The 14,155-nt window shown below is 37.4% G+C and overlaps 1 protein-coding gene across 40 annotated transcripts in view; it reads right to left on the minus strand.

Moving 5' to 3' along the window:
* Positions 1-14,155, minus strand: part of LOC135205817 (zinc finger and BTB domain-containing protein 7C-like) — a 220,728-nt gene that overhangs the window by 131,114 nt on the left and 75,459 nt on the right. The window contains exon 6 of one of the 40 annotated variants that reach the window (XM_064236985.1): positions 2,251-2,843. The exons of 35 other annotated variants lie outside the window; for them this stretch is intronic. In XM_064236985.1, coding sequence (XP_064093055.1) covers positions 2,430-2,843 — 414 coding nt within the window. In that variant the 3' untranslated portion in view covers positions 2,251-2,429. Of the gene's footprint in view, positions 1-2,250; positions 2,844-4,508; positions 5,133-5,896; positions 6,575-9,553; positions 12,370-14,155 lie in introns of those variants that run through there. 4 more of the 40 variants (XM_064236977.1, XM_064236989.1, XM_064236980.1 and 1 more) reach the window with 4 other exon arrangements.

The raw sequence follows: 14,155 nt of genomic DNA on the forward strand, positions 1-14,155 counted from the left end.
ATCAAACTTCATTCACCTGACAAACTATCCAACGCATCTCCCTTCCCATATACGAGAAACCTCTCAGTACCTGTCTCTAGACTTTTCGGAGTAACGATGCAGAGTATTAAAACACCTTAACAATACTATACAATAAAACAAATCTTTCTATATCTCAACAGTACAAATCACAGCACTAGTTATGCCAATTACAAAAGCACCTACAATAACTGCAAATCAGCTAAAACTCATTTAGTACCTTCACTTTATACAAGTTTTAAAAAAATCTCAGGTACCTAAGTATATCACTTGTGATGGTGAGCACTGGCTACATGTGCCATCAGCATATTATGACTGCTTGCTTGGAAGTGACAGAATGAGCAGTCAAAACAGTTCACATAGGTGGGCATTGACATGTGAGATTCATACGGAGTTTTCATGCTACTAGGGTATGAACCTTGGGATTGGGGCTTCTCTGTCGCATGGACGAGGTAGTGTCTCTTCAAGTTGCATCTGGTCGTAGCCCTGTAAGAACACTGAGAACACGGATAGGGTTTCTCTCCTGTGTGAGTCCGTACATGGCTGTGAAGGTTTGTGCTCACGTAAGTGGAGTAGGAGCAATAGGAACACTGATACAGCTTGGCACCACCGCTACCGACAACGTTTGTTGTAGGATTCGCAGTGGTGGGTCCTCTTGTCCCTTGGTTCCTGCTCCAAGATGACCTTTGTCCACTGCCTTCAGACACGTCGCTCGTCACCACCTGTTGACGATGGCATCTCTTACTCTCAGAGTTTTTATCATTGACTTACTAGTAGAAAATCTGGTAGGATAGATAACAGATATTCACACTTGATAGCATTACAAAAATGTCAACATAATTATGTTATTACGTCATTATTCAAAACTGGAATTCTCCCACGAGTTACACATTGTTATTCCCACCCTGTACATATTAGTCACACAAGCTCTTAAAAAGATGGACACTGTGATGATGACGATACAAAAACTGGCCTATATATAATATTCTCCACCCAATTTTTTCTCGTTCCCAAAATTCTATAATTACCTCACACTCATGCAAGCAAGCATCTGGCTCTAATCTATCGAGAAAAAAAAAAAAATTATGACTGAAGGTGAATTTCTACAAAAAACTGGCATCGTAATAAGAATGGTCGTCAATGCTTTCAAATTGACATGGCTGATCATGGCTTCTGATATAGAGAGAGAGCAGAGAGTTAGATAGAGAGGAGAGAGAGAGAGAGAGAGAGAGAGAGAGAGAGAGAGAGAGAGAGAGAGAGAGAGAGAGAGAGAGAGAGATTTTACAACTGAAATGAAAAACAAATCTGTTGAATATTCTTTAATTCTTTAATCTCTAAAAATAATTTGAAAGTTCAAAGCCCCACTACAGTATGTACCTTATATGATATTACCTGGTTATGCTAAAACAAGTACATATAAAGAGTCCCTGGTTAACAGCATTTCGGTTTGACGGCACTTGGCTACCGACGACATTAAAGCAGATTTTCGGAACTGGCAAGCTGTTTATCAGCACAGATAACCTGCTTAACAGTGCCATTAAGCGGACCATAGGCAATTTTGGCGTTGAAAATGCCATTCACTCAGTTAACGACGATTTTTGGTTAACTACGCTCAGCAAATAACCAAACGCCCCTTATTAACCGGGACTGTGTTATATGGCATTATTTTAATGATGAATGACATGAACGCAAAAATTTTAAAAAATTGCAATTCTTCGTTAATTTTACTTCATAACTTCCATGCAATAAACAGGTACAATCACCTGAGTTTAAGAAATGGTACGTGTGCTTGTGACCAGTTTAACCCCCCCCTCCACAACCCACAATACAATCTACACTGTTTATCCTTTTAGTGTCTCTCATATTTTATTTATGAGTAAATACTCACTAACCTGTTATTGAATGATGATTGGTCTGACCAGAAAAGAAAACCCCGTCTCATTAACATTAAACTAACTTAAAGAGTTGAAATGGAATTCAACACTACTCTTCCTAATTTCTCAATTTTATTCCTGGAGGGCTTTCAGTTTTGTACGTAAATTAAATCTTTTACTATAAAATAGCCTATAACAGTAGACTTCAAATAATGAAATGTTCATTTGGGACTGGCATTGTTAAACAAATCTATTACTGTTCAAGCCAGGCAATTCATAAAATAAAAAATACAGTATACTCATTCATTTCTTTATTTAAACAAAGTCTACAATAAAAGAAATTTTCCATTTCTACAAATATTCACTTCAAGTTCCTGGTCTTCAAACATGACTAAGATTTATCATATAAAACCTTATGGCACAGTAGAGTATTCACAAACCTGACACTTGACATTTCTCACCTACGTGAGGGGATTGAAAAGGTTTCAACTATGCTCAGTTGAAGTTTGTCAATTCCTTCACATCACAGTGAACACTTCATCCATTTAGGTGTCCTTGTCCAGCGTGAATATACATATGCTTATCCATAGTAATTTTCTTATTACTACAAAAAGAACAGAAGGGGCATTGGAGAGGCTCTGGTCCTGCATGAATACGGAGATGCTTTGTGAGGTTACTTTTGGTTGTGGCTTGATATGGGCAAACCGAACAGGAGAAAGGCTTTTCTCCAGTGTGCGTTCGCAAGTGGTCCTTCAAATGCGTTGTCACAGGGGTAGTGTAAGAACAGTACGTACAGGAGTGTAACTTCACACTGCCGGTTGTGAATCCCTTCTCCAAGGAAGAGGAGGAGGAGGAGGAGGCAAATGAAGCTGAATAGCCTCCATCTCTACCTAACCTTTCTTCTCTACCTCCCCTACGTAAACTGCTCGAGATGCCAAGCTCAACCATCACCTGTGGATAATCACACCAGGTGACTAAGTAACACACTTTAAGACACGGGAGGCAAAACTAAGCTAAGATATTAAAAGTACAAAAATAAAAATAAAGATATAATCCCAAAACACAGCTGTTTATAACTTGTAAAAAAATTTCAGATAGAAAACTATTTAAAATAATCCTCAAGAAATATAGCTTACTTTACTCTATACGTACAGTACAGGTTTTGTTGCTGCCATTACTTTCTTGAACTTTCCAGCATATCATCATCATTATTATCAAGAAACGTTTACCCAGACCACCGAGTTAAACTTTATTAATGATAATAATAATAAGGTTATGTTGGGACGCATAACGTCACAATTTTTTGCGATGTGTACTTGGAAATCTGTAAGTAAACATCAACCATTATACTACAAGCCTACGAAGACACCGAATTGTTTGCACGAGTACAAGTAGGGGAAGACGACACTAGCAAACAGATGGCAGAAGAGTAGTTCAGCTAACTAAACTGCCCACAGTCCCCATGCTGTCGAATCCTATTTAGTTTACAAGATGATTTACTAATAATCTTTAAGGGGTAGTTTGCAAATGGAACCATTTTACTTCATTACTATCAGCACAATTCCAAGACAGTATAGTAATACTACACTACATACCAAGTTGCATGATGGTCAAATGAGCTGATAACAAACTTAGGCAATAATATATGAAGCCTAGAGACAATGCCCTGTGAACTGCCAGCCCCACAATGGTCAAAGGTGATGAGGTGTCAATGAAGATTGGCTTTCATCACTTACTGCTCATTCAGGTAATGGACTTAACCAGTGCTACTTTACTCAAATGACTGTGAGGGAAAGCCTAAAATACAGTACGTACACTGTTGCCTGGGATCATTTAAACGTTAATAACAGGAGGTCCAGCAGTACAGTCAGCATGACACAGAGTGAGAGGTACTTTGTGAAGATTATCATAATTGGAAGTAAAATTTTGTGAATGTCTCATTTTATAATACACACAGGAAGTATAAATATATGAGTATAATCTACTGGACATCGCGTAAATAATAAGAGACTATTCCACTAGTAAAATGGGCACAACTGCAACTCGATGAAGTTTTAAAAGAAAAGTCGTCTTGAAGAGGTTTACGTAACAGAGGTGTACTCCTTTCAATGTTACATCAGTGAGCCTGGAGTTTCCATCCAGCCAAAGAGATAGGCAATAAAAGATACTTTACGTGCAACCACTAAATAAATGTAGTGTATATATAAATTATATATATATATATATATATATATATATATATATATATATATATATATATATATATATATATATATATGTGTGTGTGTGTGTGTGTATGTATAGTATATGTATATATATGGTATATGTATATAGTATATATATATATATATATATATATATATATATATATATATATATATATATATATCTTTAACCACAAACTGTAGGAATAGTGTATTTTTTTTATAATCATTAAAATTTGATGCTGATCTTTTGTCACACTATGTAATTTGTCCATTTATATTAGTTAATAATATATATATTACAGTACAGTACGTACAAATGCATGTACTACACAAAAACGCAAGAGTGAATGAGCCCTAGGCTAACAATGGCACCTTGCAGCGACATGCTTGAAGGGAAAGAACACAAAAGTCTCTCTGAATTCTTATATTTGGATAGCACTACTAAATTTCTAAAATGAAAATCACATTGCTTTGAACACTTACAAACCATGAGGAAGGCCCTGTGGAACATTTTCCAGTACTACTGTAGGGCAAAATATCAACACCATGCACCAAGACATTTAAAACATTACGATGGCGGCTCCATGGGTCTTCTCGTATCACCTGTCCATCCGTGGTGAGTCCTCATGTGATTTCTAAGATGGATCATCTGGGTTGACCGATAGGAGCACTGCTCGCAGGCATAAGGTTTCTCTCCGGTGTGAGTGCGAACATGGGTTTGCAGGCTTCCTTTCTGGCTGGCACGGAAAGGACAGTAGGTGCACTTAAACGGTCTCTCTCCCGTATGAGTGCGCAAGTGGTTGTTAAAGTTAGTTTTCGTAGAAGAGAAGTACGAACACATGGGGCACTGGTGAACCTTCACAGCCACACTCGCTGAGGAAGGGGGGTTGTTTGAACGGTCCTTCCCAAAGGTCAATGAGGTAGTTTGACTTCCTTTCAAAAATGTCACAGTAGTGGTTCTCTGATCTCCTCCAATTGTGGTTCCTCTCTGGCCAGTCCAAGTTGATTCTTTCAGCGGCAGCTGCAGCCCCATCTGTGCAAGAAGGGTCGGTCAGCTTATCTCATTATCAACATCGACGAACTTAGTAACACAGAGCTTGTGAATATCTATCATTAATAAATAGAATATATAACTCAGTACTCTTTCTTTTTCCCTTTAACTGAAACTAAATGTGGACAAATGGAGCCTTGAATCTTGATTTATTCAAATTAAACACACTTTCCATTTTAACCTCTATTCATAGGCTATGCAGCAGTTAAAACATTTTGGAAGAAGTATGAAGCCCTGGCTATTTATAATTACACATAATTGATGTAGTACTGAGATTTACATGAAACATCGGAGCAAAAAATTTATTCATGGCAATACCCTAAATACCCTAAAACTCACTGTATTATGTACAATCAAATGGGGAAAACTCATTTCATGAAACTTTTGCTGTGAAATATTTAAAATAATTTTGAACATAATTTCCCAACTATGGCGCAACAAAGTGCAACTATAATAGGGTAGTACATTTGAAAGAAGCAGATTCTATTCGAGAGCGAAAGTTCATAAGCTTGTGTTCGAAATACAGTGTTCCTTACAGTAGGACAGAATGAAGATAATGAGAAAAAGGATTAATGAAAAGGCCTAAACATCTCTGATGACCATTTACTCTCATTGATGATATTAAGAGACAAGATAAAGAAATCAATTCAAATATGCATCACAAGAGTAAAATTACATCATGAATCAAAAGTAAAAAGTGGGTTTATAAACAAAAAAAAATTACTATCTGATAAAAGAAAAATAAGAGTATTTTCTCTTGTACATTTTTAGTGTCCAAATCTAAGCATGCTTAAGAATTGTGACTGAATAGAATAAGATCTAGATAATTTACAAAAATAAGGGAAAACAATGCAAACTTGACAAGAAAGCATTCCTGAATTACTGTGACAGACAGTGTTCACCTGTGACTAACAGCCTTTTCAAAATAAACCATTCTTTTGCAATGGTATTAAAATTCCTATTCCTCACACAACTAACTGTCTCATTATTCTAAAAATAACATTGAATCCATGGTTGAAACCACCGAGCTACATAAACTTTTCTATCGTCTCCTGATACTGGGACTGATGGCCGCCAGGTGGGTGATGAGTTGCCGTGTGAGACAAAAGATCCACCTTGGATGCCCCACGATAAGGACAACGCAAACACACGTAATGCTTATCACTAGAGTGAGTGAGGACGTGCCTCTGCAAATTTCCTTTGGTCGTTGCCTGGAACGAACACTGAGTACAAGCAAAAGGTCGCTCGCCCGTGTGGGTTCTCAAGTGTGCTCTGAGATTGGTTGGAAAGGTGGTTGAATAGAAACAGTAGGGGCACTGCTGCTTCCTAACACCACGGGGGGACTTGTCCAGCACCAAAGAATAGATTCCTCTTCCTGCTCCTCTCACACCGGCTGCCTTCTGTTGCTGTCCCAAAGCCATCACCTGTTGGGGATGCCGGGAGTGTTCTTAGAATCCAATTCGATAACGCTTAATGTAATTATCGTACTTAGCAGACTCAACACTTCCTCAATCCAATCACAAAACATAAATCATTTGATTTCATGGCATCTCGAGACTTTTCCACTATCTTCTATATAGAATCTACTCAAAATGAACATTACCTAATAAACAAGGGTAAAACACAGCCAATTTCTGAGTACGTAGTTATTGTCATGACTTCGTAACAGCCAGCAACTTCTCTTCTCCCCTAAATCCCTTAGCAAAAAATATTACAAGCAAGAATGTTTTCTGTTCAAGATAAATAAAACATAAATGATTATAATTCTACTAAAAGTGTATCTGGATCAACCTATAAAGAATAAACTATCTTTCCAACGTGTCAATACAAAATATTACCCAAGCTGACTCCATGCTTGCCAACTTCATCAATACTCAGCTTCACATACTGTATTATTACTTAAAAGTGCTGTAACTGGTGTTCAAAAATGGTAAACCAAAACGAGGTATCAGTGTTCTATTTTCTGTACTGCTGTTTTTCTCATTACAAGAAAAAATTAAAGTGGGATCTATAAAGAAAGCACCCTCAAATCGTAGATTGACCTTGCCAAGAGAGTAAGGGACGGACATGAGCAGTTCAAGAAATGACAAGCAGCCAGGGCAAGCTCTTCCAAAATTAAACAAGTAATATGCTGTTGGCCAACAAGGATTTCAAAACTGTGTAAATTAATATGTAGACAATTATGAGGTGACAAGAGATGCAGTATGAAGTGGGAGTAAGTAAAGCATGGAAGACGTGTCCAATAGAGGGGGGGGGGGGGGGGGGGGGGGGGGGGGGGGGAAAGTGAACTTGAAGATACAAAATTTGCAATTCATAACTCACACATCATCTTCAATACCCCTTAATCATTTCATTACAAGAATTAGTAGTCAGGTCCAGGTCCGTCCATGAAAAGAACCCCAACGGTATCATACTCCCAGATTTTTCTTTCCGTCACCACTACCCACTTCCTCTTCTTCCGAGAACACATTACCAAGACCGTCTTTGTGAATAATTTCTAATGTTTCTCTCGCTGCTTCAAACAGGTACAGAAGATTAACAAATACATCCTAGTACATACAAAGTATATCTAGAAAAACACTTTTCACATATGTTTAAAAAAGTAGAGTTGCTTACAATGGTGACTATGAAACTTTCTTCCCTATAACACATCTTGTAAAATTCCTTCCAGGTAATCCTATTAGCAGCATAAAGGGGTCACACCTTACCTAATGATAATATAGCTAGGCACCTCCCCCCTTAAGAAAACAGCAATATTTTGAGAAACCAAACATCCTCTGAGCCCTAACAGGAACCAGACACCAGACTCCACAATGAAAAAAAAAAATCTCTAAATCCCTTTTCTACTTGCAGGACCTAGCTCATCTTGATTTGTCTCAAAGCCAAAGGAAGTGAATGTTGTATGCATAAAAATGCCATAGTACGTTTCAAATGGCACACTCAGGGTATCCATGGTGTCTCCTCCTCATGGGATTACAGCATTATTGTTCTGACATAGTAGTACTTGATTTACTACCTAAGAAACTCTAATAGGCACATCAGGAAAAATGGAAAAATAGAAAAGAACTATTAATAAGGCATGCTGGCATGCAGATCCTTCACCGTAACTACACTCCTCTGACCTTAAATTAAAGTCTTGCTAAATCTAACTACTATACATGTTGGCCCCAAGAATGGGACTAAGGAAATATAATAATCTACTATACATGTTGGCCCCAAGAATGGAACTAAGGAAATATAATAGCTTTCTAGTCCGTCAATCATAGAACAAGTTTCTTCTTACTAGGACCCACACCTATCATGGTAGACTATACAATTCATCACTCACCCAGTCACAATGACTACTCATGCCAAATAATGTGAAGTCTTCAGTTGACCAACAACCGATTTATCTCATACTGCTGACCTATACAACAATTGTGTCCTAACTCTTCTTCCACACTCTCTCACCAGAAGCAACAAGAGAAGGCATACACATTGGTAAACTATAAGCTCGCGCTTGAAATACCCAACTACTCTACCAATTTGTTTAACTCCCTCTGGTTTGGTTTGGTGAAATATTCCTCAGTGCCGATGAATAGAACTCCACATTAGCAAAAAAAGCAATAGAGGTTGTGTCAATGGACTCAACATTATCTGCAGCCAGGCATTTACAATAAGATAGTTGACTAGCAAGATGACCAATAACTTCTCTTAATTTCTAGACCCAGCAGCCTCCCGGATAAGACATCACAATACTCTCTCAAATGAACCTTTCAGTCCACAAACTTCCTACGTTCAGTCCCATGAAGTTTGAGTCAAAGAACAGCACTCACTGTCTAAACAGGCTACCAGCATGAATGGTAAACAAAATACCCCCAGCTTTAAAGAGACCTTCATAGTTCAATCTTCAGTTTATTTCAAAACAACATAGTACGTATTCCACTGAAGCTTGGAAACAATTTATGTTTGAAGTCTAACACATCAGCAGCCATCTTAAAAGAAATTCTTAGTTTATACTTCAAAAATTCTAGATAACGGGCTCACGTAAAGTACTGGTTTACCGCATTTGAACAAGTATTGGTTTATAAGTATATATTTTACAATTTTTCAGTAAATCAATGTTTTCTTCAAGCTCAAAGTGGTCCTAAAAATTTTAGACAATCACAATTGATTTGGACTAATGATAAATTTTCCCTTCCTTTCTCCCATCCATACTGTACTGCGATGCATTTACCGTAGCTTACAAGCTTGAGTGTTTATTTCACCTCAGCTAAGAAATATTACAAGCTAATTTCTTGACAATATATTCATTAAAATATGATCCATGAAAAATCTCAGCTACAGACTTTTGCTCATCGTAAAATGTTTTCTAAACATTGCACCCAAATTCTTGAATTAAGTGTTTGATTCAAACGCAAAAGGATGTCGGATACCTTTATTAATCAATTTACAATCTTTCACTTATATTCTGATCATTTTGTAACCAGGTAAGTCAATATAAAACGGGCCTACAATATAACATGCCGCTACACTACTGTATCAAACTGCAAGAGTACTTTCCTTTTAACACAAGTGACACAATGCGTAATAAATGCCTTGTTTGTAAGACTATCTTCCCTATCTCGTGTCCTACTAGACTTCTGTACAGAACAGTTTTCACATCACCTCCAGTTCAGTACAATACTGCAATCTAATGCAAATTATAAAAGCTTGACCCATAAGTCACTGAATTAAATAAACAGTCAGCCATCTATGTAGTTTTTCACAGATAATGCAATAGCAGAAGAAGAAAAAGAAAAAAAGTACTGCTGTAATCTAAAATTGCCAGAGTAGAAAGGCTTGGAATTAAAGATACAGAATACTGCTGAAATATTTTGTACTACTACAACTTCTTTCATTCTGTAAAGTGCCAAAAATAGTGATGATAGACTTTCAATTACTTCAACAAACAAACTGCTTGAATCACGAGAATTTAGAACTAGTAAAACTACATACAAATTAATTACGTATAGCTTTCATCAGATCCTCCCATTAAAATATGTACTAGTTTATACAAGTGTCATTAGTCCTCAGCAGGCAGGTAAGTTTGCTTGTTTCTTTGTATAGTGTTTTTTACGTCGCACGGAACCAGTGGTTATTCAGCAACGGGACCAACGGCTTTCCGTGAGTTTCGAACCACGTCGAGAGTGAACTTCTACCACCAGAAATACACACCTCTGACCCCTCAGTGGAATGCCCGAGAATGGAACTTGCGGCCATAAAGATGGCACACCAACACCATACCAACCACGCCACTGAGGCACTGAGGGCAGGCAAGAAATCACTTTCTGTTCTCTCCTTGAAATTCACTACGTCACATCCAGATGCCAAGACGAAACAAAAATAAACTTTATGTATCATATTCTGAGGAAATTGAATGGCTGCCTAAAATCAAAAGTACCCAACCACTGGGACTTGCAGTTCCTACCAAAACTTATTTTATCTCATGGAAATTTCCAGTCTTACTTTTATGATATTGTATGACAAAGCAATAATTTAGGATGAGTAAATTTGTACTGCCTGTACTTTAGGCCACACAACAATGAAACTGCAGAGGGTACCAAAAGGGCACCAGTTGAGACAGTAAAGTCGCTAAGAAAGTCAGTTCATATGAAGTAAGACGCAAAAGTGTACAAGTCAAAAATATATGATCACATGGAAAAACCATGTGCAGTTTGTTACAATGAAGCCAAGTACAGAGGTAAGTCATGTACAAGGTGACAGTGGAGAATAATATTGGAGAAATGGAAAATGGAGCAGCGGCAAAAGCTAAAGCAGGGGAGTATTCAGGACGGAGGATATTGGTTGGATATGGAAATGCACTTGTGTAAATCGGAGCAACTGAAGCAAATGACGTTGGAAACTCGAGAGCAGTGGCCCAAGTATACATCAAAGTAAGATGGGGCAGCACCGAAACTGGCGATGAGACAGAGGACAATGCGACACGAGCAACAGATCGCAAGTTCATGATTGATTCATTCATGTTCATTCATGGATGAGTAATTGCAGTGAGGAACAGGTCTCAAAAGGAAATCTTTATCCTGGGTCTCTCAAAGCACGAGTCACCGGAGGAAATAGCATAATGAATGCAGAACAGAGGCGTAAAGGGAAGGAAAACCAGACAATACAAAATTATTCAACCCAAGGGTATCTCTGAGATCATCAGGAGAGGGACAGATCCATAGGAAGAAGCTGAAATCAATATGACACGATGACCTGAGTTGGAAGTTGCCACTTAAGCTGCTTACTCTTGACTAAGGGAGACTATAATGGACGACGAACCGTCATCAGATGAGATATGAAAGTTGGCAGTCATGGTATGGGCATGAAAGAAAAAAAAAAAAAAGAAAAAAAAAAGTCTGAAGGCTCAAAAACAGGAGGAACAATGGAACAAAAGCATTGCTTTATAAGACAGCATGTGAAGAATGGCTTTCCATTTTCAATCTCTATCAGGTTAATGTGCCCAAGTCTGCTTCAAGTGCTTAGTCACATTTATGATTATTACTTTGTAAGACCATGCCAACTATTCACAACAACAACAAACAACAAATATAAGGAAGGTTTCATCTCATCCTTCCTCATCTATTACTTGTTAATTCTCTTCGGTGTGAAAACAAAATTAGCTGAAACAAATGGACTGGAAGGGAACATTTGAACTCCTGTAGACAACTACATTTCTGAGGACATTCAAGCAATATTTATCACGTACATATAATCGAAAAAATAATGTCAAAAGAAATTATAAATGCAAGTGCATATGATCACCCAAAGCAGCTTCTTGGTTACACTGATAAGGGCAATGAGAACACTGGAAAGGCTTCTCTCTGGAATGAATGTGAAGATGCCTTTGCAAATTTGCCTTTTTACTAGACTGAAAACTGCAATGAGGACAGGCAAAAGGCTTTTCTCCTGTGTGAGTACGGATATGAGCCTTCAAATTTTCCTCTTGGACAGCCCTGAAAGAGCAGTACGGACACGGATAGGGCCTCTCTCCGGTATGAGTACGTATATGCTTCTTCAAATTTGTAGTCACATTTGTGCTGTAGGGACAAGATGGACACTGGTGCATCTTACTGGTGGAACTGCTGCTGCTGCTGCTCTGCTGCTGTTTGTAGCTGTTGTGGTCTGGAGGATACTTCTGAATTCTGGGGTGAAGGTCCATCCAAGAACTCCCCAGAGAGCCACTCGCCAATTCTACCTGCAGATGATTCCTGACTTACTCAACAGTAAGGATTTTCTCACTCAGTGATAAAACATCTCAAATCCCAACAACACTAGATAAAATACCACTGTCATCCATCCAGCCGAACTGACAATAACTATTTACGTACTAGTAACTGCATGTTCGAAAAACATAATTTCAGATTACACTATTTTCAAGCAGTCAAATTTCCACATCCTAATTTTCAATGCATTCCTGATAAAATTACTAAAAAAAATTTCTTTCCCCCCCTAAAAGCATATGGTTATGCATAACCATATGTGCACTACATGTAGTATGTAAAATGAAATGAAAACTCACCACAACTTTCATCTTGGTCCAAATTAACACCAATAATTTGACTATATATGACCAACAGACATTCAGCTAATGCTGGATAAGCAAATCTAAGTAAAATAATTGTGAGTTAAATTTCAGAACTTTGTTTCGAAGGCAATACAACTCAATTTGTTCTTGTTGGTAAAAACTTGATCAAAATTTGAAACATTTAAAATCATTTCATATCTAAATTATAAATCATTCATTCAAATTTAACACCAAATAAGGGTTAGTATTCCACATCATTTTGCTACCAGGAGCTGTCCCTCCCAGTGACTTATACTTTACACAAACATGTAAGTTCTTTACAAAGTTCGCTGGTCCTTTAGATTCAAAACTGAACCAATTGAGAGATTCTTAGCAAATCATCCACATGAAAAGACACATTGTACAGGGACAGGTCACTTGTAGAGGTGACCTACTTCAGCTGAACGCAATCAGTTACTTGCTCCTTGAACAACTTTGTCTTGAATTTCAATTAAATCCCCACTCCTGACCAACATCCCCCCCTCCCCCCTCTTGTTCACAATACCAATGTTACAATGCAGGGATGTACAGTACTGTATTTAACACCAACATTCAGGTATTTAGGGATAAGAGGAACATACGTACATACATACATACATACTATTGATAAAAACAGTTTCTTCCAACTGTTTTAATACAACATCACTTCAATTCTGGTTACCCTTCCACCCAATCTTTAACCTACTTACAACCTTTTTAGGATCAACTAAAAGATGAATTCTTAATTATTTGCATCGGAAGCATTTTGTTCTGTTTGTTACAACAATGTACAAATTTTAAACTATTTATCCTTAGAATCTTCTCAATAATCACAGGTACACACACTATACTGAACGAAAAGCGTGGGTACTAAAGCTGCACAAAAACAGGCACATCTACATACATACATGATTAAGATGGTTTCTAAATGCAAATTACTGAGGTACATATCTACATATGTAAACATTCATACTTCCAGAGTTGTAAAGCTATGAGACTAACTAGAAAAATACTGCCAGTCCCTGGTTATCGCTGGGGGTTTTGTTCTGACAGCTTGATGAGCAAAAATAATAAAAAAAAAAAATCTGTGATTTTCGGTGCTTATTGGCGGCAATAACCAGTTAATTACGCCTGTGTTAGGTAAGTATTTTCACCAATACTCTTATATTGGCGTCAATAACCGGAAATCAGTGCATTTTGGCACCAAATTTTGCCAATTTTAGGAGCGAGCTATTTAGTCCAAATCTAATAACACCAAATATCAAAATTTTAGATACTAGACTCAACTAATCCCTCCAAATTAGGAATAAGTCAAAATTAAAATGATATACCATCAAAACATCACTTAGTACTTTTCTTTTTTAATGACATATCAAACATCACTTAGTATTTTTATTCCTCTCAAAATCTCTTTGTATATGTAGTATATTAAAAGCTT

Source organism: Macrobrachium nipponense, chromosome 24 (assembly GCF_015104395.2).
Source record: "Macrobrachium nipponense isolate FS-2020 chromosome 24, ASM1510439v2, whole genome shotgun sequence".
Taxonomy (NCBI): domain Eukaryota; kingdom Metazoa; phylum Arthropoda; class Malacostraca; order Decapoda; family Palaemonidae; genus Macrobrachium; species Macrobrachium nipponense.